The sequence below is a fragment of the Indicator indicator genome, chromosome 4 (genome assembly GCF_027791375.1).
Source record: "Indicator indicator isolate 239-I01 chromosome 4, UM_Iind_1.1, whole genome shotgun sequence".
Classification (NCBI taxonomy): Eukaryota; Metazoa; Chordata; class Aves; order Piciformes; family Indicatoridae; genus Indicator; species Indicator indicator.
Genome location: NC_072013.1, coordinates 9728081 through 9751456, shown reverse-complemented (window position 1 = coordinate 9751456; position 23376 = coordinate 9728081). Strand labels below are relative to the sequence as shown.

The window sequence follows — 23376 nt, the reverse complement described above, 5'->3', positions numbered from 1 at the left end:
CCCGCCTCGCTACAACCTCCTTTCAGGTAGTCGCAGAGTGGGATGAGCACGCACCAAGAGCCTGGACTGTGACTCAGTCCATTTCTGGCCCCCGCCGGCAAACCTGCCCCGATCCAAAACTTAACAGGCAGAGAGGAAAGGTGCCGAAAAGCTGCAGCCCGCAGCCATGCCGAGCCCAGCTCAGCACAGCCTAGTCCTTGCTTCCTACCAGTCCCGAGAGAAAGAAAAACGGAAGTTTTAATAAATATTACTTTTGTCAGATTTTAGTCCCTGCGCAACAATTTACCATTACGCCAGCGCGGGCTCACTGCCCTGCAGTTAGGGAACCTCCGTTTCTAGCGACGGTCCCACTTGAGCCTCACAGCGTCCTCACAGCGAACAGCGCCGCGGCCTGGGCACCGGGCCCGGATCCCACCCGCCTTCTCCTAGCCCAGAGGGCAGAGGCGAAGCCGAAACGCAGTGACAGGCGGTAGCGCCCCCTCCCCCAAGCGATCTGTCTCGAAAACCCCCTCCCCAGCTAAGACTCCCCAGCGCTGAGGCACCGCCTCACCTTCCCGCCCTTACCGGCAGGTCCCGAGCTTCCGGGCCCGGCGGGCAACACGCACCCGCTCCGCTCAAGTTCCGCTGCCGGCGAAAGCCACCCAATTCCCGCCCTCACCAGCAGCGGAGGTGATATCTTTCCTGCGCGCTGGGGGCACGGAAAAGTGCTCGGTGCTTGAGCAGTTTACTCGCAAATAGCTTTACGTTTAGCGAGAGGCTGAGGGGGAATGTGCCTGTTTGTGAGGAACATTTCGGGGGCAGAACACGAATAAACACTGATAGAGTCCGTTGCTGGCGTCCGTAGGGGTAAAGGGGCGAAGGAAAGGCGGCAGCAACGACGCTTCCTCCTCTTCGCCCCTCTCCCGCTATGGGCGCCGGCTCCGCCTTCCTTCCCGCCCCGGCGCGGTGCGCATGCGCGGTGCCCTTTGTGTCCCGGGCGGGCGAGCGGCGCGGGGCAGGCCGGGCTGCTGTGAGCGCCGCGCCGCCGCCGACGGCGCCGGGGCGGGGAAGGGGTGGGGGGGGAAAAAAAGCCGGCTCCGCCATGGTGAAGAAGCGGAAAGGCCGCGTCCTTATCGACTCCGATACTGAGGATAGCGGTAGCGAGGAGAACCTAGATCAGGTGCGCGGGGCAGGCCCGGCCCGAACGCGGGGCCTGGGATCTCCGGCCCGCGCCAGGGCTCGGCGCCGCCATCCCCTCCCTCGTTCCCTCGCTCCAGCCCGGGGATTTCGCGCCGCCGCCGTCGCTCTCCTCAGCCCGATGAGGACCCCCGCGGCCTTGGTGAAGAGAGCTCGCTTTCCTCCAGCGGCTCCCTGGCCTGCCCCTGGCAGGCGGCCCGCGTTGGCGGGTTTCGAGGGCTGTTTGCAGCGGGGCCCGGTACTTGCAGGAGGGCGGCGCTCAGCGGGACAGAGAGGCGATGCTCGGGGCGGTTTGGCCCTGAGGAGGGGGGAGTGAGGCCCAGCTGCCGGCAGTCGTCACCCCTTGGGTAGTGGGGGAAGAGGCCCAAAGGGGTTGGGCAACTTTTCTGTGGTGCTTTGGCACGCCCGGAGAGCGGAGAGGGAGAGCAGCGTGTTAGGTCCTTGTCTCCCGCCAGCTCGGTGAGCCCCGCGGGGCAGGCGGACTCCTGGGGCAAGTGTTAACGCGTGTTTAATGCTCCCTCCTCCATCCGAGCGACTGAGCTGGGGGAGCTCTGTTCGTGGGAAACTGTATGGAGTTAGGAGACGGTAGATGTAACAAGGGCAAGTATTTCTTTATCATCAGCACGCCTCCTGGGGTTGTAAGTGTGATGTCTGGTGTCAGCTTAACCGTGCCAGGGCTGCAAAAGGAGCTCTTTGAAGGGAGCTGCTTTCGAAGACTTACACTTTGGTGTAGCAGCTGTCGATGATGTGATTGAAATGCTGAATAAAGACATTATAAGTGAAGTGTGTTACAGCATGTATGGCAGTGCATGTTCCAGGGAGAAGCTTGGCTGGTTAAAGATGCTGAAGCCTACATGTCTGATGTAATTTATGTTCAGGGCCTTCAGGGTTTTCAATATAGAAGCTGTTGCTATGTTGCAATAAAAAAAACTCTTCCCAAACACTCAAAAATAGTTGTGCAGCTTGGAGCGTCACAAAAATTAAATCAGAGGCTCTGCCAGGCAAATATACCAGAGCAGATCATACCCTTATGTGGTTGATCTTGCATGCCTCTAGAGTCTTTACAGCTGCCAACACTGCTCCGCTAGTGTATTAGCTTCGTAGTTTCTTCAGAGCTTGAAAATGGAAGGAGTTGGCCTAGCTGTAGCATGCATCACAGGCAATCAGAGTGATGATGGTGGGAATAACCACATTGTTCTGCATCTGTTCCATCATTCCCTGGAAGCACGTGTCTGCAGCCCTATCTGAGTAGTAGGTGCTTCCTCTTCCACTGAGCTAATTGTAGCAGTTATAACAGCTTGGATATATATGTATGTGCAAGGATGAAGATCAGGCATCAGGGAAGCAGTTTTTTAAGGATGAGAGTACACTGAGTTAGGCCCCTGTAGGTTAAATGTTTGACAGCTTCCTGTGGCAATCTAGGCTTGTTGAATTGAAGGAGTAGGAGCCTTTCTAATAAAGTATCTTGGGAAGCAGAACAACAGAAGAAAGAAGGAAGGAAAATTCCTTGGAATAAAAGTAGTGGTAAATACATCTATATATCATCCAGGGAGGTAACCTGGATTGAAGTTGTGGGAGAGGAATTCCAGGAAGTGTAGAAAAACATCAGGAGGTTCCTGAAGAGATCTGTTAATTGTACAGGTGCCCTCTCCTGATATTGCATGCCCTCTGCAGAGAAAGGTTTGTTTATGCAGTGCCTCTCATTTGAGATAGTAAATTGTAATCCTTTTACTATGGAGATGATCTTCCATGTGTGAAACTAATACAAACCAATCTACTATTGACTTACCAAGACTGCAGAAGTTGTCATGACTGTATTCCTACTCACAGCTATCAGCCCCACAGCAATGTTTTTAAGCGTAAATTATTTGTCAAAGACAGTAAGGCAGCTTCACAAATATTTGTCATGTGCTACTCCTTATATCATCTGAACAAGCTATGAACAGCAGATGATGAGATTATTTGAGAACCATTTAGTTCTCTTTGCTGTTTTGCTGCCTTTAAAAGTGCTTCCTTAGGAGAACAGCTCTACTTAGTTTCACAAATGCTGAGCTGCTCTGTGTCTGTCCAAAGCTTTAAGTACATTCAGTGGTGTGTAGGGACGGGGAAGAGGAATTGAACAGGCTGACTAAATATTATTTGCCATGACATTGTAGTGATGCCTGAAGCATTTCCCCTTCAAAGTGTATAATTGCAAACATGTCTTTTATTTAGAAGAAGAGGCTGCTCTCTTGGGATATTTGGCTTTTTGGTTTAATGCTACACAATGTTTTTCAGGTGTTTTCTAATTATTGCCCAATCCAAATAAATCAAATCTGGACATGACTCTGAAAGTAATTTGTTTTATGTCATTTATATCAAGAAGTAATGGAGAGTAGGTCTAGACTGGATCTTAGGACGAAGCTCTTCAATATGAGGGTGGTGGGACTCTGGAAGGTTATGGCCAGGTTGGATGAGGCCTTGGCAGGGAGGTTGGAGTAGATGATCTGTAAGATCCCTTCCAACCTAAGCCATTCTGTGATTCTTACAGCTTGTTATCTTCATAATCCTTTTGTAGCGTCCAGTTGTGTTAAAATTGTGTGTGTGTATATACATTTATTTATGAAACATAAGTAGACTGTGTTCCGTAGTGGGGATGTGCTCAGATATCACACGAGAGATGACCTGGATTGGTAAAACTGATGACAACATTTTGAAACAGATGTGTGGTTTTTCATACCAGGAGCTCTTGTCATTGGCCAAACGGAAACGCAGTGACTCTGAAGAGAAGGAGGCACCTGTGAGCAAACCTACAGCATCTTCAGACTCTGAGACGTCAGACAGTGACGATGAGGTGAGTTTGTCATGTTGTTAGTGACATTTACTATGGGCTGTTTGTCTGACTGTGTCTGAGCAGTGAAACTATTTATCATGCAGTATATTTAGCCTGTTGACTTCATAAAGTAGGGCTGTCATCAAGGCCAGAGGATGTGTACTCAGAAATACTTTTCTATATTGTGGTTCTTTTCTTTCAGTCAATATGCTTTGAATTGTGACTGTATACAAAGTAGTCTGGTTGTCTATAGAAAATGTGACTGGTGACTGCTTGTTTAATCCAATGTTCATATGGTCTGAATGGCCTGGTGACCTGCCTGCTGGTGCTTTTCCTATATAATGCTTTTGGTTGAGGTAGTGGTGAAGCTGTGAAAGCTGGTTCTGAATTAAGAGAGAGAGATTTTCACTTTCAGAAGACACCTACCTTCTCTTTTCAGAGAAGAGGAGGGTCAGAGCAGTTGGTATTGTTTTACAGGTGGTAAAACCGTTCTCTTTAGCTACTTGGATTCTCCAAGAACTGTGCTGTGAGCTAGCTTGTCTGATCATTTGAACAGACAATGGAGTGTGGTTTCTGTTGGCATTTTTTAAGAAAGTGAGGCAAGGAAGAGTTCAGCATTACCTTGTTCTAAGATTTTGTCAGTACATTGTATAGCAGTGCTTATCTGCTATATCTGGGGTTATTAGTGGTTCTTGGTACCACATTCTAGAGCTGGTTTCACCTACAAGTAAAAATTGAAGCAGAGGAACTGAAAGAAGTGTCACAGGTATTTCAATGAGAACACTTTCCTGAAGGCTTACAAATATCTTTTGAAAGCTTTCCACACAGTGTAGTGGGGTCATGTTTTCCCACTATTCCCAAAATTTTAACAGGTGGCTGTTTGAGGTGGATTTCTTTTTTCTGAAAGTGCAGAAAGGATTGTTCATTGTGACAACTCGAATACCAGTAGGAGAGACCAGTGATAAGCTGTTAAGCATTTGATAATGTAGTAGAGCTTTTTCCAAGAATGAGTGGTTTCATTTTCTTTCTGAGGCATGCTCAAAATAAATATGCTTGGAACTCTGTTTCAGTCAATCCTTTTCTTAAAAGACAAATTTTAAAAAGTGACTCTGGTTTCTAATATATGCCTAAGACATAAAGAGAGAGAAAACTGTGAATGGACTAGATATATTAAATTTCTTCCTGGGTTGCCAGTGAGTCTGTCTGTATGCTGAGATCTGCTGGTACACAGTTTATTTATTCTAAACTGTGTGGAGACCAGCTTCTCTAGAAAAGTATATTTAGGTGTGGAGAGTACATCAATAATAAATCTTTCTCATCTGTGTTAATCTCTGAAAACTGACAGAATAAATACTATTACTGATTTGTTATTTTTTAATGTTTTTTTTTAGCTTGTATAACCACAAGTAACTTCCTTTATATGCATAATATGGCAGTAAATCTCTCCAGGAATTTGCACAGACCTTGCAGAGGGGGTAGTATCTTTGTTGCACCAGATGCATTTGATACTCTTTCTAATGTGTGTATGGTTTCTGATTGATACTTTGTTCTTTCTGACCTCCATGCAGGATGAGGAAAAGATTTAGAGAAGAGGTAATTAGGACACTGGCTTCTATTCCTGTGCCAGAAATATGCATTCTGAACTGCTGCTTGTCACAGCAGGGTGAAACAGCCTGGGTTATAACAGTTCTGCTTCTGCCACTCACTCAGGTGTGTGCATCCTAGGCTTGACTATGTGACTCCTGCTGAAGAACTTTGGTTTTAATCAGTGTTCCTGTGGCTGGTTTGAAGTTTGCTCAACCTGGAGGGTTGAGACAAGGTCTAAAACTTGAATTGTCTTGCTGGACTTCCTGTGAGATGAGGACCTTGAGGCAAAAGCATGGAAATTGCTACCCTGGGCAAATGTGCATAATCGTTCCTGTGTGCTTCCATGTAGGTTTTGTAGTGTGCACATCCTTTGTGCCTTTTGGCAAACGCTAAAGGTCCTGGGATTGTCACTTTGTTGCATGTACAGGAAAGGAGCCTGAATCTCCGCTTCAGAGGTCATTGTTGCGTTTTGTGTTTTTTAAAGGGAGGAGAGTTTGTGGGGCATAGGGGAGAGAAAGTGCCTTTTGGAATTGCAAAACAGCAGCACATGCACATCGTGCCACATCTCTACAGTGGTGCCCAAGAGATTTCAGGAGATTGAGAGTGTTACATTTTGTGTGTCTTGGTGAGAACGTACTTTTGTGAAAGTTACTGTCCACATCAGATGTTTGTGGTGCAGAGGCTGGTTTCTTTAACTTTTTAAGCAATTCTAATGACAGAATCCAATTACATAGCCAAGGGACTGAAGGTGAGTTGCAGGCAACAAAATGGGAGGGTTGCTCTGAACCATTTTCTGGTGGGTCTGGAAAGTATATGACTGAATTGACCATGAACCTGTTGTTCAGAGAACTGCTGAATAGTGATGACCGCAGGACGCTGTGATAGGAAGTTCTACCTTTGCAAAGACATGCTAAGCTGGACACAGCTGTGAAGGCAGACACTTCTTTATCTGTGGAGCAATGTGTGGCTATGACTACTCAAGAGCTCACCATCCCAGACTTTTAGACTGCTGCATGTAGCCAACTTGGTGTCATCCAAGTTACTTACTGGGGATACCATGCTAGAGGTATATATGTCCACAAGGTAGCCTCATTGCTATGGAAGATATTTTGTGGATGATGTTCCTTCTCACCTTTCCTTTTATCCTAGTATCGTTGCTTACAGTAAGAGATTTCTTTTTCTTGTGTGGTGAAACCTGGGTGCCTTCAGCAACAACTTCACTAACATCAGATAAGACAGAAAGCCACAATGCTGTAGGATCTCCTGCTCGTTTCTCTGGAAAGGTTTCTTCCTGACAACACTGGTGTGCATCTGTCTGTCCTTCTACACATGTTTTAATGTGGTGAGGGATTTGCTTGTGCCTTTTAACAGCTCTAGGGTGATAGCAGAAGATATTTTCATTACAAGAAAAATTACATAATAAATGCTTTGTACTAGTATGGAGTTCAGTGAGGAATATCTGTTTATGCCTTTATTTGCAAATTTGCAGATTCAGTAGGAAACAGAAAAGCTGAAGATCTTGTCAAGAGTTATGGAACAGAGAAGGAGGTAAGCAGTGGTCATGCAGCTAGTGAAGAAATCAGTCTCAAATAGCAGTTGACCTAGCTGGCTTTCTGCCCCTAATATGAGGACAGGACTTGAAAGTTTGGGTCTGATTATTGCACTTTAAGTTAGAGCACTCTAGCAAATGCAGATTAGCTGAACACTGCCTGGCTGCCTTCAGTTTTGGGGCTGTCTTTTGAAAGTTTGTGGAGATCACAGCACTAAATTTCTTCTTTTCCTGTGTGCTTTTATTTCATAATACTACTTAAGTAGATCTTTGAGAATGAGTGGGTTCTCCAGTTCTGTGAGGCCTTTTCCATGATTTTTTTTTTCACGCTTAGGAAATTTGAAATGGGCTGTGCTTTAATCTTCTTATGGGCTGTGTGCATTGTAGTGTTGACTTTTCTTGAAGACAGTTACCTTCAGCTGGTCGTGAGTGCAATAGTAAAGCTTTCCTTTCAGGATGAGAAGCTGCATCTCCCTTGGGGGTTACTTCTCACACCACAGACAGAGCACAAGTGCAGATCTGAATGGCAGAGGCTAGTTGAACAGAAGCTGGCACATCCAAAGGAGTAATATGGAGCAGCTGTGAACAAAATAGGTTTAAAATTTATTCTGCAAGTAGCTTCTTTAAATTGTAAACTAGCAGGGGCATAGCTCCTGAAGACTTGATTTATGTGGTATGAGAGCCTGCAGGAGCTCTGAAGTGGAGCAGGTTGCTCCAGAAACAGACTTATGGAGGTACTGGACTTGAATGTGTGATTTCATTTAATCTTTTTTGCCACATGAGCTTTTCCCTTTTCCTTTCTACCCAGGGAGCAATTTTGCTGAGAACAATTCAGTCATAAGGCATTGTCTAGTATCTAGAGAAGTCATTAAGCCTTTTTAGTCCAGATGCTGCTTGCTGGCTGATGATACTAGATCCATGAGAGGCGCTCACAGACCAAGTGTTTCACAGCTGTTGCCACCTCCAGCTTCCTTGGCCCAGGCTTCCTAAATAAGACCTTGCAGGTTTTCACGGCTGGTAGCATCCTCAAGTTTGTTTTGAGTATGAAGAGTGCTTCTTCACTGGTGTTTTAACATCTACCTTCTTGATGTTGTCACTCACCAATTCTTGCTGCTTTTCAATACATGGAGCCCTGAAAATCCTTCTAGAGCAAATGCTAATTTGCAGCTTAAGCTGCATTTGAACCTGTTTTAGGTAGGTTTCTCCCTCCCCATAGTTACCTTTCCATGAGCTCCTTTGAGCAGTACTTAAACAATAAGGATGGATCGGGTGTCTGGTGATATTTTGGCCCAGGAAGCTTTCTTTCAGCCAGTTCCTGGCAAAGCCTCTTTTGTGGCTTCAGAAGGTGTTTCCTTTATTTACTTTTCTGCTTTCCATTTTCCTGTTGACACTTTGAGTCTCCCCTTTGTATCTAAAATGACGATTTAAGTTTTCTAATTACTGGTCTATTGTCAATGTGAAGGTGTCCGATGTGTCTGAAAGACAGGTGCAGACCTCAAAAGGCAGGGGAAAGTAGCAAGGGCTCTTTAATTACTGTTTAGTTTTAACAGTAGTGGTAGAGAACTCTTGGAGTGCTGTCTGCAGAGTTCTCCCAGCTTTGAGAAACTATGAAGACAGCAAATTCTGCCTTATCTTCCTATCTGTGCTGCTTGTTGTAGTCTTCAGACAGGCTGAATCTGCAGTTTGATGCCTTGCCTGGAGGACTGCCTTTTGTTTTCCCTGTATGAATGGGAGAGAGGGGATGAAATTTTGTAAGCTGGGCTAATGTTATGTAGCTTGGCTGTCTTAAGCTGTCATATTGTCAGGGAGCTGTAAGTTTATGTGGCCTGGCAGAGGAACGCATTTGTAAGGGACCTGTTTGGCTTTGATGTTGTAGCTTTTAATTTACCTTTTGCTTATAAAAGCCATATCCAGGAGCTACTGTCTGAATAGCAGAGGTAAAATGATTCTTCTGCATTCGGTACTCTGAGAGCCTTTTTTATTTTTTTGCTTCCTCCTATATCTCATTTCATCTCCCTAGTGGAAATATGTTCCAGGTTTTCTGAGCTATAAATTATTTTCTTCAATCAGTTTGTGTAGTTGCTTTTGTAGAAGCTGACTTCTAAATCTGGCTAATTTATAACGTGAGGCTTTTTTGTTATTGGCAGTCCATTCTGGGTGCTATGGCTTAACTTGGTCGTCTTAGAATCATAGAATCATTTAGTTTGGAAAGAGCCTTTCAGGTCATAGAGCCCAACTATTTCTTGGGGAAATATACAAGCTATTAGCACTACAAACCTGGGAAGCAAGAGGAGAAATTGAAATGCTCTTCTGGCTGCTTTTTGTGAATGAACCATAAAGCTCTGTTGTTTGATAGCATGAAACAATAAGCAGAAAGTCATGTTGCAGCACATTTATCCATGGATTTATTATCTCATTGTGTCTGGAACCATGGAGGGTTCCAGATGGTGGCTAAGGAGGCAGCAGTGAATAGAAAGGCTGTTCAGAGGAGGCGTGCTACAGTCATGGAAGGCATGTGAGAAGTGTTGACTTCCTCTGCCTGGCTGGAACATGGAAGAGGAAACCTGGAGAAACTGAAATAGAAGACAGATTTTTGAAAAATACTGTTTGGTGTTTGAGATGCAGGAAGTGAAGGGAAGCAGAGCAAACCTGCTTCTGACTGTGTGTGCTTTTTCACTTGATATTACATGCAAACGCGTTGTTCCTTTCTGATCTCTGCTGGTGTGCTAGAGCATGAGGAAGGGGCTTCGGACTCTGGTTTGGAATGCAGCTCATGGCTTTCCGGAATTGTGTCCTATCCCATTCCTGACCTGTTCCATCTTCTGCTGTAACAAGAAATATTCATGCTTTATTGGATGCAGGGTGAAACATAGTGACTAAGGATTAGAAAAAGGCTGAAGTCCTTAATACCTTCTTTGCCACAGTCTTTAAGAACAAGACTAGTCATTTGCTGTGTAGCAAACCTATTGAACTCGACAACAGGGATGGGGAAAAAAAGAAGACTTCCACAATCCGAGAGGAAGTAGTGAGTGACCTTCTGAATCACCTAGACATACACAAGTCTATGGGGCCAGATAGGTTCCACACAGGAGTGCTGAAGGAGCTGGTGGTTGTGCTTACCAAGCCACTCTTCATTTGTCAGCAGTCCTGGCTAACCAGGGAGGTCTCAGCGGACTGGAGATTAGCAAATGTGACACCCATCTACAAGAAGGGCCTGAAGAGGGATCTGGGGAACTACAGACCCATCAGTCTGGTCATGGAACAAATCATCTTGAGTGTCATAATACACCATTTACAGGACAGCCATGTGATCAGGCCCAATCAGTGTGGACTCATGAAGGGCAGATCCTGCCTAGCAAACCTCATCTCCTTCTATGACAAGGTGACCCACATGGTGGATGAGGGAAAGGCTGTGGATGTTGTTTACCTAGACTTCAGTAAAGCCTTTGATGCTGTCCCCCACAGCATCCTTGTGAAAAAACCGTCTGCCCTCAGCCTGGATGAGTGTATGCTCTGCTGGATCAAACACTGGCTGCATGGCCAGGCTTTAGAGAGTGTAGTGAATGAAATCCAGATGGTGGCCGGTCACAAGTGGTGTTTCTCAGGGCTTGGTGCTGGGCCCACTCCCATTTAATATCTTTGAGTGCAGCCTCAGGAAGTTTACAGATGATACCAAATGAGGTGGGAGTGTTGATGTGCTGGAGGGTAGGAAGGCTTTTCAGCAGGACCAGGACAGGCTGGATCGATAGGCTAGGGCAAATCGTATGGTCTTCAACAAGGCTAGGTGCCAGGTCCTGCACTTGAGTTACAACAACCCCATGCAATGCTGCAGGTTTGGGGCTGAGTAACTGAAAAGCTGATGGGCAGAGAAAGACCTGGGGTGCTGATCAACAGCCAGCTGAACATGAGCCAGCAGTGTGCCTTAGGTGGCCAGGGAGGCCAATGGCATTTTCACCTGTATCAGGAGTAGTGTGGCCGGCAGGACTAGAGAGGTGATTGTCCCACTGAACTCTGTGCTGGTGAGGCTGCAGAATGAGTACTCTGTTCAGTTTTGAGCACCACAGTACAAGAGAGACATTGAGTTGCTGGAGCAGGTCCAAAGAAAGGCAATGAAGCTGGTGAAGGGTATAGAGAGTAAGTGTCATGAGGAGTGGCTGAGGGAACTGGGGTTGTTCCCTATGAAGAAAAGGGGACTGGGAGGAGACCTTCTTGCTCTCTATCAACTACCTGAAAGGAGGTTGTAGGGAGGTGGGGGTTGGTCTCTTCTCACAAGTCACAACTGATAGGACAAGAGGAAATGGCATCAAGTTACACCAGAGGTGGTTTTGGTTAGGCATTAGGAAAAACTTCTGTAGTGAAAGGGTTCTCAAAACCTTGAATAGGCTGCCTAGAGAACTGGTTGAGTTGCCATTCCTGGATGTATTTAAAAGCTGTCTAGATGTGGTGTAGTAGTGGTCCTGGTAAAGTTAGACAGTAGTTGGACTTGATGGCCTTGAAGGTCTTTTCCAGCCATAGTGATTCTGTGAAACTTGATGTTGACTGGTTTCTCTCTAAACAACACAGAGTGGTCATTCAGTTTCCAAGTGACAACTGATGGTTCCTGAGCCTGCAAGGCAATCTGTGAGCCTAAAGGAGCCTCTCATTGGCTATGCTTTGGATTTTTCCTTAAAGCTTGCTTGAACCCTTTGTCTTGTCCTGTAGTGGTACCAGGAATGATCAGGCATTCATGAGAGACTAGTGTAGCTAAATAACTCCTGAAGCACCTAAGTTGGGTAAGGAAAAAATTGTCTCTGTGACAACACTGAAAGTGGAAAGTGACAAGCAGTTACTTAAAAGAAGTCACTTGCATAAACAAGAGCAAGATGAAATGTAATCTCCAGGGTGAAACAGAAACCAAAACAAAATTGCCTACATTAGGGCAAGGGTTTTTTATTGCATTTTGTGTTTTTATTGTGTTGGTTGGTGGTTTGTTTTTTTTTGCTCAAGAGGTTGTTGCACTGCTTGTTCTTCAGTTATTCCTTCCAGGACCCAGGTTGTCTTCATAATTCCACTTGTGAGACAGAAGCTGAGAACAGTGATCTGTAACACATGTATCTACAGCTATTAGATGTTTTATTAACAGCTGAAGTCCTGCTGGTTTTATCTGATCTCAACTTCTTTTATCTCAGCATGACCTCTCAAGGTCTTGATCTAACTGTGGTGTGTACTGTGCCTTTCTCTGTGCTTCTTCCTTGCTGTGCAGCCTGCTGAGGCAAGGTATAATTTGGCGTTTGAACACTGAGAAGAGATGACAGAGCTCTGGGAAGGGAGGCACCACTGTATCCCTGGTTCAGAAGGCTCTGCTTCTTCCTGCTAAATGCTCAGTTTCGCTTTCTCACTGAGTATGCTGGCACTAGGTGAGCTCTTGAACAAGCAGCAAAAGACTCTTCTCTGCAGTACCTAGGAGGTGATTTCTTAACAAGGAGGTTTGAGCATATTCAGACAGAGCACAAGCTTGTTCTTAACTGATTTATGTGGGTGTAGTTAACCAGGAATATTATTAGGCAGTGGTATTGTAACACTGAACAAGCCAATAAAGACTTGAGTGCAGCAGGCTGATGTGAAGTCAGATGCTTTCTGTGGAGTTTCTTGCCTATCCTTTGCACTGTAATAGACTGTGGTAAAGTGCATAGGGCCTGGATTGCAGTCTGAGGCTCACCACTAGGTACCTGCACTTTTAGCTCAGGAAACAAAACTTGTCTGGACTTGGACAGATAATTTTTGAATACACAGATGATGCTTAGAAAAGAAAGTGAGGCAAATAGAAGATACAGGTCTGGATGTGAGAGTAATCAAAACCTAGGAAATTCTAAAAATATTAGTAGGTCAAGTAGTAGCTTCTAACTACTCACTATTGCATCTCAAATACTGGGCTCAGTTTTGGGACCCTCGCTACAAGAAGGACATTGAGGTGCTCAAGTGTGCCCACAGAAGGGCAGTGGAGCTGGTGAAGGGTCTAGAGAACAAGGCTCATGAGGAGTGGCTGAGGGAGCTAGGGTTCTTTAGCCTAGAGAAAAGGAGGCTGAGGTGAGACCTCCTCACTCTCTACAACTCCCTGAAATGAGGTTGTAGTGAGGTAGGGCTTTGTCTCTTCTCCAAGGTAACAAGAAGGATCAGCCTCAAATTGCACCAGGAGTGATTTAGATTGGATATTAGCAAAAATTTCTTCACTGAAAGGGTTGTTAAACACTGGAACAGGCTGTCCAGGCCAGTGGTGGAGTCACCATCCCTGGAGAGATTTAAAGCCTGTGTGGATGTGGTGCTGAGGAATATGGTTTAGTGACAATTTGGCAGTGCTGGGTTTTATGGTTGGATTTGAGGATCTTACAGTTCTTATCCAACCAAAACAATTCCATGATTCTACTTGGTCAAGTTTCATTTAGGTAGTTTGAACACCAGGGTTCTCTGAAGACGGTGCCTAATCAGGCAGAAGTATTCATCAGATTTGATGGAATGATAACTGCATGCAGAGATGGACTTGTTCCATCCCCCAGGAGGGGGTGAATGGATGAGGAGCTTGAAGTTTGTGTGGACTTGAGATCAAGTCTAAAGTTATTTTTTTTTCCAGACAGAGTAGTTTTGAGTGCAAGATTTCCGTTGTGCAAAAGTGTATTTGCTCATATGAATTAGGAATCTATTTTTTAGCAGACTATGTGCTTCAGCAGATGATTATGCACGTGAAAGAGGAGAGTAATATAAATGTATGGAGAGGATGATAGTGTAAATATTTATATATTTAGAGAGAAACTGCCTTGTCCCTGGAGATCTTGTGCCTGGAGAATTTCTAGGAGAGTAAGTGCAAAATATTTTAAAGGCTTAAAATAATAGACATACTGGTTCTGTTCCCTTCTGGCTTTACCCAGATAGTTAGGACAGTGCAAAAATTCTCTTAAGAAGCCACACCATGAGGTAAATACCAACTGGTACTTCCCTTGGCACTTTGGGATTTCAAGTTGCTGCCCATGTGTGCAGTGGTATAAGTCATGCAGTCTATATCAAATGAAGATATGACATTAAGAGAAAATCCAAATTAAGACTTGATATTTGAAATTACTATTTTCTCTTCTTGATGACTTCTGTGATTCTGATTTGATTCCAACTTGTGTATGTAGGTGCAGGTGGTGGCACTACCGTCTTGGTGTCACTACTGAAGTGAGTGTTCTGTCAGCTTGTTGCATAAAGATACAAGATGCAGTGTGCTCCTGGTAAAACTTGAGAGTTTTGGACAGACTATCATGCATAATTGGTGTGCCTTCATGAAATCTAAAATGTGCTCTTGAATAGTCTTAGCTTCAGTAACACATCTGTTGCTTCTGTTTAATAGTAGCAAACTGAAGCTAATCTTCACAGATGCAGTTGGACATTTGTTTTAAATTGTTTTCCTAGGAAAATATTTTCAGTGCTTCTTTTCTCTTCTGCAGGTATTGCAGACTCTGAAGTCTTCATTAGTTTTCTGTTGGCTGATACTTTTTATGTTTCTTTGAAATAAAAACCCTGAGACAACTGTACCATCCCCTCAAAATGCTTTCATTTCATAAATTTCCAATCGGCTTTTATTTTTCTCTTTTATTGTTGTTTTGTTGCTGTCAAATACTGGACCATTTCTCATTCATTTTTACTGCACCGTTTTGGGGGAGGGAGAGTGATGTTAGTATCTCATGATCCCTTTATTGGTTCTTTTCCTTGCAGTGGACTGTTGGAGGTTCTAAAAACAAAAAAAAGGGAAAAGCGGGTAAGGCGGAGAAGAAAGGAGCCATGAGGAAACAGACGAACAAAGCTGCCTCTTCAGGCAGCTCGGATAAAGACAGCTCTGCAGAGAGCTCAGCACCCGAAGAGGGTAAGAGAACCTATATGCATCTAACACTGTCATTCCAAGTGAAGTTAACCCTTCGTGCACACTGCAGGGTAACATTAAATGATGATGTGAAGGCTGCCCTTCAAAGAGTTTTCCTTGTGTTGCTGGCAGTTTGGATGACTCTTAAACTTGCCATGGCTTGAAGTACAGAAAATTCAGTATAGCATTGCCATGAGCACTCTAGTTACAACCACAACACTAAATATTGTTTGGACTGAAAAATTTATCATGTTTAATTGCTTTACCTTCTCCTGGAAAGTTGCTTTCTTCCTTCTAGCATGTTCCATCTGTAGTGTGGGGGGGCTCTCTTTTTTTCTGCTGACTTATTTTCCCTTGCCAAATGTGATGACAAAGGGAAAGGTGTAGAGTCCTGTGTGATGTAAACAGGAGTTTATCTGCATGTGTTTGCTCTGAGTTGAAATTCAGTTTGTACTGACGTGGAAGAAGAAAAATCATTGCTTAATTTTGTCAAATTTATCTTTTTTTTTTTTTTTTAATTCTGAATAGTGAATATGTTCCAATGCTGGGCAAGCTTCCGGAGTTCTTTTCTGCTTTCTTCATGCCCATGAAGGTTTGCAGGTGGTTAGTTGTGATTTCAGTAGATAGTATAAAAGCAAAGTTAAGAAAGAATATGAAGAAGTGTACAGCTCTAGTATATCAGCTGCAGCTGAGACGGACCAAAACATGGAGTGCTGAGCCTCCACGGATCAGTGCTTGCAAATCAAGGTTTTTCACAGTGTAAGCTTTGCAAAGCTGGAAGTTCCCAGAAATACTGAGGTCTGAAGGGAAGTGAAAGAAAAAAAATCACATATCTGTTTTTATGATTTGGTGTCATGTGGTCAATTGGGGGAGATAATCAAAGCAGTTGGACTTGAATCAAGTCCAGAGGTGGTGTTCCCATTTTCAGACACCAGTTTCTCCACTCCTATCTCCTCTCCAATTTCATAACTCATGAGAAGAAAAATTGCTCTGTGACAAAATTTCTGTCACGAGCGCAACTGAGTTAGAGAATGCAATAGCCTCTTCTGGCTAAGGGCAGCACAGTAAGCCTTGGTCATTTCTCTAGTATGTTCAGAATATCTTCTACGTGTAGTTCTTTCAACAGGTTTCTGAGAACTCTTTCTCAGAGAAACAGTGGATTAATGTAGAGGTTTTTTTAATTTTATTTTCAGACTTAAAAGGAAAAAAGCAAGAAAAGAAACCTTTCTGTTGACAGGAAAATATATTTGTATTTGAAAACATTTGAAATACATCCAGCACCCACTATTTAGGGGAGTCAGCAGTTCCCTAAACCCACGTGTAACTGGGAATGCTTGTTACAGTAGTGGAGCTAGTGTCATGGCTTTGCCAGTTCTGGGGGCAGGGCATTTCAACTTCATCTTGTGATGCAGAAATTCATTATGTTGCAGACTTCAAATGATGAATTTTGGTTCTTCAGATTGCTGTGAGGAGAAGTATTGCTAGTTGTAAATTAGTGGCATTTGAGATGTACATGTACACCTACAAAGTTATGGATGTGTAAGCAACTTCTTGGGGATCTAAGCAGATAGAAATCTAGTCTTAAGACCCTAACACACTAACCAACAGGCCATCTAAAATTACCACAAGACACACATGCTGAAAAATGATAGAAGGATGACTAGTACTATGTGTGAACAGAAATTTAGTAACAATTCTTAGCCTACTAAGAATTGTTACTTATAACTCAATTTCTGTTCACTCATAGTACTAGTCATCCTTTTATCATTTTTCAGCATGTGTGTCTTGTGGTAATAAAGTGTTTCCTCCTGGGCATAGGTTTCTTGGTAGATGTGCTTTCAGTGCAGTGTAAGAGGAGTGTAAAATTCATGGTATCCTTTGCTAATGGGCTACAATAAAGCAGTTTAGCTTTGCCTTGGTTGAATCTCACTGTATTGTATTTTTGTTGTAGGAGAAGTCTCTGACTCAGAAAGCAACAGCTCCTCGTCTAGCTCAGATTCAGATTCTTCATCTGAAGATGAGGAATTCCATGATGGCTATGGAGAAGACCTGATGGGAGATGAAGAAGACCGGGCTCGACTGGAGCAAATGACAGAGAAGGAGAGAGAGCAGGAGCTGTTTAACCGGATAGAGAAGAGAGAAGTGCTAAAGAGAAGGTGACTTTTATATCTGTTGGTATTTGGTAGCAAGTTCATCCAGGCTGACTGTGCTTTCATGTTTGGGGTCCAAGCATTCAGCACTATAAAGTGAATTAGCTTCATTGTAGATTTTTTTTGCATAACTGTCCTTATACCTCATTGAGAAGCACAGCACAACAGGATCTCTGTGTGTTCTTGTAAAAGTCCGTTTCTGGAAGTTTCTCAGCTGTGGAATATGCCTGCTTCTGCCAGCTACCCCTAAAGGCATCTTACTGCTTCACACTCTATATGCCAGACAGAAGGACTGCTTTCTCTTCTGTCCTTTTTTTGTGTTAGCTGTCACATGCTGGTAATTTGAAAAGATGCAAACAAATTGAGGTGTATATGAACTTCTGGAATTGTTCATTTAAACAATGGTGAAGCAGAGGGTTTAAGGTTGTCTCTATATGGGTGTGAAGCTAGTTAAGGCCCTATTAGAAGAGAGAGAGATAGTAATAATGAGGAGTGGTGTTGGATATGTCATTTTCAATGCATCCTTTTTGGGTTTTTACCTTAGGTGTGGCTTGTTTTGTTTGTTACTGTAACACTATCCAGTCAGGCAATTTCCTCCTAGTAAAGGTATTTTTGTTACAATGAGTCTAAGACAAAAGATTTGGCATGTGTTTGGACTCTTTTCTTTAGTCTCTTCCCTCTTTGGTGACTTCTCTCTTTTCTCATTTGCTGAGAAATTTCTTTAGAGGGATGACATCTTTTGAGTAAATCATGTTAATACAAGCTACTGTCAGACTGTCCATTTCTTCAAGCCTTATTCAGAGCACTGCCTCTCTGTAGGTCTTTAAATACCACTTTTCAATGGCCTATCTAGTCTGCTCAAAAGGATCAGAATGAGTGAAAGATTTGATTTAGGTCAGGTAGAAGGATACCATTCTTTAATTTCATTCGCTGTTCTGTGAATGTAACCGAATGTCTTTCTTTTAGAATGAACCTTGGAGAATACTTGTCACAAACAAGCTAAACAGTCTTAAGCTTGATTTAATCTTGAACAAGTTTGTCCTGTTCTATGTAAAGAAGTTGGCAGGTAGAATTAAGGGGGTAGGGGGCAGTTATTTCACTTTATGGTAAGCTGAATCTTTCAGAATGCTTTCTAGCTCTGTATGTACATTGTGCTGTGAGGTCATTGGGATTACAGCAGCTGCTGCATGTGACAGTGCCTGTGTGTTGTGCTTCATGCTAAAGCCATAAAGGGCAAAAAGCTCATCTGGCACTTCAGTTTCTTGTCTACAAAATCCAGGTGTAAAGGACTGAAGAAGACTGGACCATGTAACATGCATGTGGCTGACATGTTTTGAATTTCAGTTATTGAAAGTTAAGTAACTTTTTTCTCGTGTTTGGCCATATGCACACTTCACTAAAGCAATAACCAGTCAATGGTGCAATGGGATCTCAGTCACAGGACAGTTCCAGCAAAATCTTTACGCTTCTCAACAGAGTGGCTGAAAATAAGTTTTTAGGGTGGGATAAGCCAGGAATTTGTTGCTTGCAGCTGGGAAAGCCAGTTGCATCAAGAGGATTGTGGCCAGAAGGTCAAGGGAGGTGATTCTCCCCATCTGCTCTCATGAGACCCTACATGGAGTAATGTGTTCAACTCTGGGGCCCCCATCATAAGGTAATGGACCTGCTTGAGCAAGTCCAGATGAGGGCCACAAAGATGATCAGGGGACTGAAGCACCTCCCCTGTGAGGGCAGAGGTGGAAAAGAGAAGGCTCCAGGGAGATTTTATAGCAACCTTCCAGTACTTGTAGAGGCCTATAAGATGGGGAGGGACTCTTTAATCAGGATTTATGAAGTGATAGATTGAGAGGTAAAGGTTTCAAACTGAAAGAGGGTGGATTTAGAATAGATAAAAGGAGGAAATTCTTTACTGTGTGGATGGTGAGACACTGGCACAGGTTGCCCAAAGAAGTTGTAGATGCCCCCTTCCTGGAAGTGTTCAAGGCCAGGTGGGATGGGGCTTTGAGCAACCTGATCTAGTGGGAGGTGTCTTTGCCAATAGCAAGGAGGTTGGAACTAGATTATCTTTAAGGTCCCTTCCAACCTAAACCATTCTGTTACGATAATTTATGAGGGCAGAAATGGAAGTGCCTAAACTGGACCGCAGAATCTGCCTGAGTCCGACTGGAATGCAGCTGAGGGAACTGGGATTGTTTAGTCTGGAGAAGAGAATGCTAAGAGGAGATTTTACTGCTCTGTACCTGAAAGGAGGTTGTAATGAGGCTAGTGACTAGTCTCTTCTCCCAGGTAGTTATTGATAGGATGAGAGGAAATGGGTGTGAGCTGTGCCAGGGAAAGTTTAGATTGGACATTAGGAAGAATTCCTTTACTGAAAGACTGGTCAGGCATTGGAACAAGCTGCCCAGGGAGGTAATGGAGTTGCCATCCCTGGAGGCATTCAAGAAGCATGTAAACAGAACATTTCAGGATACAGTTTAATGGGCATGGTAGTTGGGTTACAGCTGGACTCGATCTTAAAGGTGTTTTTCAACCTTTGGTTCTATGACTCACTGTGACTTCTTTGCAGGCATTCTTACACAAGCTGGTGCAAATAGTGCCAATGGAGAGATGGAGTTAACATGGTAGTGGCTTTAAGCAACCAAGTTTTTAGCTGTTTGGGTTCAAACGATGTGAAATAGCCAGTTGAGTAGAGTTGGAGGCAGCATGCGATGGTCACTACACAGGCAAAGATGAAGATGGAGTTAGGACTGGGAGAGTAGCCATTACTGCGGTCTCCTCAGGCCTTTAAGTTAGCTGTCTGTAAACCTGCACTTTTCTATGCTCAGCTTTTCTTCACCTTATTTTTCTTGGGGAAGGGAAAGGGGGACAGGATAGCAGTAAAAGGTTATCAACCTGGGGCACGCAGTGGAAGTGTTTTTGCAGCCTACAACGTCAGCTTTGATAGCATGGGAATGGTACTTTGCTCACTCAGGGAGAGAGTGTTCTTTCACACAATCTTTTTGTTTCCATATCTGCTGCTAGGTTTGAAATCAAGAAGAAACTAAAAACGGCAAAAAAGAAAGAAAAGAAAGAGAAAAAGAAAAAGCAAGAAGAGGAGCAGGAGAAGAAAAAACTCACACAAATCCAGGAATCCCAGGTAGGATTTGTTACTAAGGCTGTCCTTAGTAACAAACTCTTTTCCTCTGGTGATAGGAGACAAGATGCTGCCTCTCCCTGCCCTGATGTTTTCCCTTAATGTCAAACAGTGTGTTAAGCAGGTCAGAGTTTAGTTTGTTTATATGCTTAAGTTATCTTTAGCCTTTAGTTCATTTAAAAAAATAACATTTTGGCCTGCTGAAGGATGCACTGGTAACTCCTTTTAATGAACAATGCAAACTTGCAGCTGGCTCTAAAGCTGCTGTGATAGTCCTCCCATAAGAGAACAGGAAAGCAACCTTTTGTAGTTCCTTTAGACAAACTTCTGTCTTTCAGTCCAAAGTGTTGCAGTCTGTCTTGTAAGTGGAAGTTTGAGAGCAGGCCAAAAACTGCTCAGATCTTATTTATTCTGCATATACATATAGTGTTTCGAAAGAGTGCTTTGTTTCTACTGGTAGGGATGTCAAGGGAAAGCTTGAGGGAGCTGTCTAGTTTTTCCACCTCCACTAGAAAGAGAGAGAATAATACCAGTTTTGGAGGTGAGTCCTCTGTTACTGAAGTGTAGTTTCAAATGGATGAATTGGCAGAAGTTTCAAATGGTTATGATTTTGCCCTTAACTATTTAGAGTCCAGGCGGAAAGGTTCCCAGAATGGGATGGGATTCATCTCTCCTAACTTTAGCCATCTAAGAACTAGTTGATAGTTTGCACTTGCTGTCACATCTGTGCAGCAGAGAAGGCTGTCTTCAGCTGGCAACTCACTCCGTATTGTTTTCTAGTGAAATGGATGTTTAACACTTAAATCAGATGAGATGAGTTTTCCCTTAGGCACCCATTAAGCAAAGCAAATCTCATCTCCCTACCCCTCTCAACATCATGGTGTACACTTGTATAGTCTGTATATATAGTACATAATGTGTAGATGCATGCAGACATATGCATATATAAAAGGATCTTATGCAGAGTTCTTTTACAATTCCTTCTAGAAATTTCTTCAACTTACCTCAAATGACTGACTGTCTTTTATGCTTTTTATAGAAGCTGCTTTCTGTGCTACCTGGCATTCCAGATAGACCTGTTAGAAAAGGAAAATATTAGAAGACTTACAACATTTAAAATCTGGATCCATGTCACAGACTTTACACAGAAGTTTATTTCTAATTTACATACTTATTAACATAATTTTGCTGCTGAATGAGAACAAGTATCTTAATTTGGCCTTACAGAAGGACAAGCAAAAAGAGAAGAATATGAATTCAAATGTTCCTTGTTGTTTGTTAGTTGCAGAATTCCATTTTATTTCTCTAGTCGTTTTTTTAATTTGATTGAGGAGTTTTGACACTAAAACTTGGTGGCAGAAATGTTGAAGTGTCAAAAAAATGTTCTTTCTTTTTCCCATGAATTAGGAAAAAAGAATATTTCAAGCTTTAGCTTCATTTCCCTTTCCTTAGCCTCTGAAAACAAACTTGAAAATAGACTGATTTCAAAATAGAGTTTGTTAGTGGTTTCTGTTTGTAAAGTTTTCTAAGTATGCAAACAAATCTTCGTTTTAACATATTTCAATGTATGGGTTTCACTTGGTGTTGAGAGACTCTCTGTGTATGTTTTTAGGTCATGTCACATAATAAAGAGCGGCGATCAAAGCGGGATGAGAAGCTAGACAAGAAATCTCAGGCAATGGAGGAACTGAAAGCAGAAAGAGAGAAAAGGAAGAACAGAACAGGTATGAAAGTGTCTCACTATTGCTACAATTTGAGGCATTATTACAGCTTTCTGAAAAAATGCTACTTCCAGTTTCTAGTTAGTGCAACAGTCCTACACCTTGGTGAATGAATTCTGTGTCTGTGTTTTCCTTGGTCTTTTGCCCAGCGTCACCACCTAGGGTATTGTTTGGCACCACTGGTGCTGTATTCCTCCCTCTTGTCCCTCCTCAGCATGGTCTGAAAACCAAGTAAACTTTGTAATGCATTGAGTGGTGTTTAGTTCATATATTTGAATTGGTTGCTTAGATTCTATTATTCCATCTCTGAACCACCCCAACTGTATTTGTTTTATTGTGCTACTTTGTCTCCATTTGCTTGCTTCCTCACTAGCACATCATCTTGTCCATCTTGCCACAGAATTTTGATGCAACCCTTTTTATTACTTTATTGGTTTTTGTGGTGGTTTTCTTCCAACATGATTTTTTTTCCCTTATAAAATAAGAAGGAATTGTCACATAAAGTTTTATCTTGTATATGTTATGCCCACTTTGTATGGCTATGTGCAGTCTTTTTGGGACACTGAAGATTAGTACAGCTGAGGTTTTAAAAAGCTCTCAAATATTTGATTTCTCTGTCTGAATATGTACAGCGGAGTGCTTGGTTTACTGGTGGATTTGAACACATGGCATTTTTATACAGCCTAAACTTAACAGCTATCTGCTTTTTAAATTTTTTTTCTTTTTAAGAAGCAAGAGTTCAGCTCTAAGAGGAGGCTTTCATAAAAATTTACATCTTGTTTTTCTTTGTTCTTTGTCGTCCTTTCCCCAGCTGAATTGCTTGCAAAAAAACAGCCATTAAAAACTAGTGAAGTATACTCTGATGATGAAGAGGAGGAGGAGGATGATAAGTCTAGTGAGAAAAGTGATCGTTCATCCAGATCCTCATCCTCTGATGAAGAGGAAGAGTAAGTAGTAATCACTGGACTATGATTACTTCTCTGTTTTTGAACACATATTTACACCCACTTCATGTAGACAAATACTGCTTTAGAGGAATATTTGGGGGCAACTCAGTGTCTCTAAAGTGGTTTTGCCTCTGGGCATACTTGCATTACTCAGATATGGTCCTTGGCTTGTGTATCGTGGGGCATATGACTGACTTTACCTTGGATGGATTTGCAGCTTCAGGTCCCTGCTGTTACCTTTAGCCCCTTTTACACTGCTGGCTTATCATGCCCCCCTTTTACACTGCTGGTTTATCATGCCCCCCTTTTACACTGCTGGTTTATCACCCCCCCCTGTTTTACAGTGTTGTTTGTAGATTTGTTTAGTCCTACAGCGTGGCAGCCACAGAACCCTGGCATTAATTAGGAGGACAGAGGTCTGTGCTGGG

At 43.2% G+C, this 23376-nt stretch overlaps 1 protein-coding gene across 1 annotated transcript in view; it reads left to right on the top strand.

Annotated features, from left to right (window-relative positions):
- The first annotated feature begins 951 nt into the window (after positions 1–951).
- RTF1 (RTF1 homolog, Paf1/RNA polymerase II complex component) overlaps positions 952–23376 on the top strand; it is a 33872-nt gene continuing 11447 nt past the window's right edge. The window contains 8 exon segments of the mRNA XM_054400092.1: positions 952–1002; positions 1004–1159; positions 3899–4009; positions 14853–15000; positions 16949–17153; positions 20169–20283; positions 21893–22004; positions 22813–22948. Coding sequence (XP_054256067.1) covers positions 952–1002; positions 1004–1159; positions 3899–4009; positions 14853–15000; positions 16949–17153; positions 20169–20283; positions 21893–22004; positions 22813–22948 — 1034 coding nt within the window.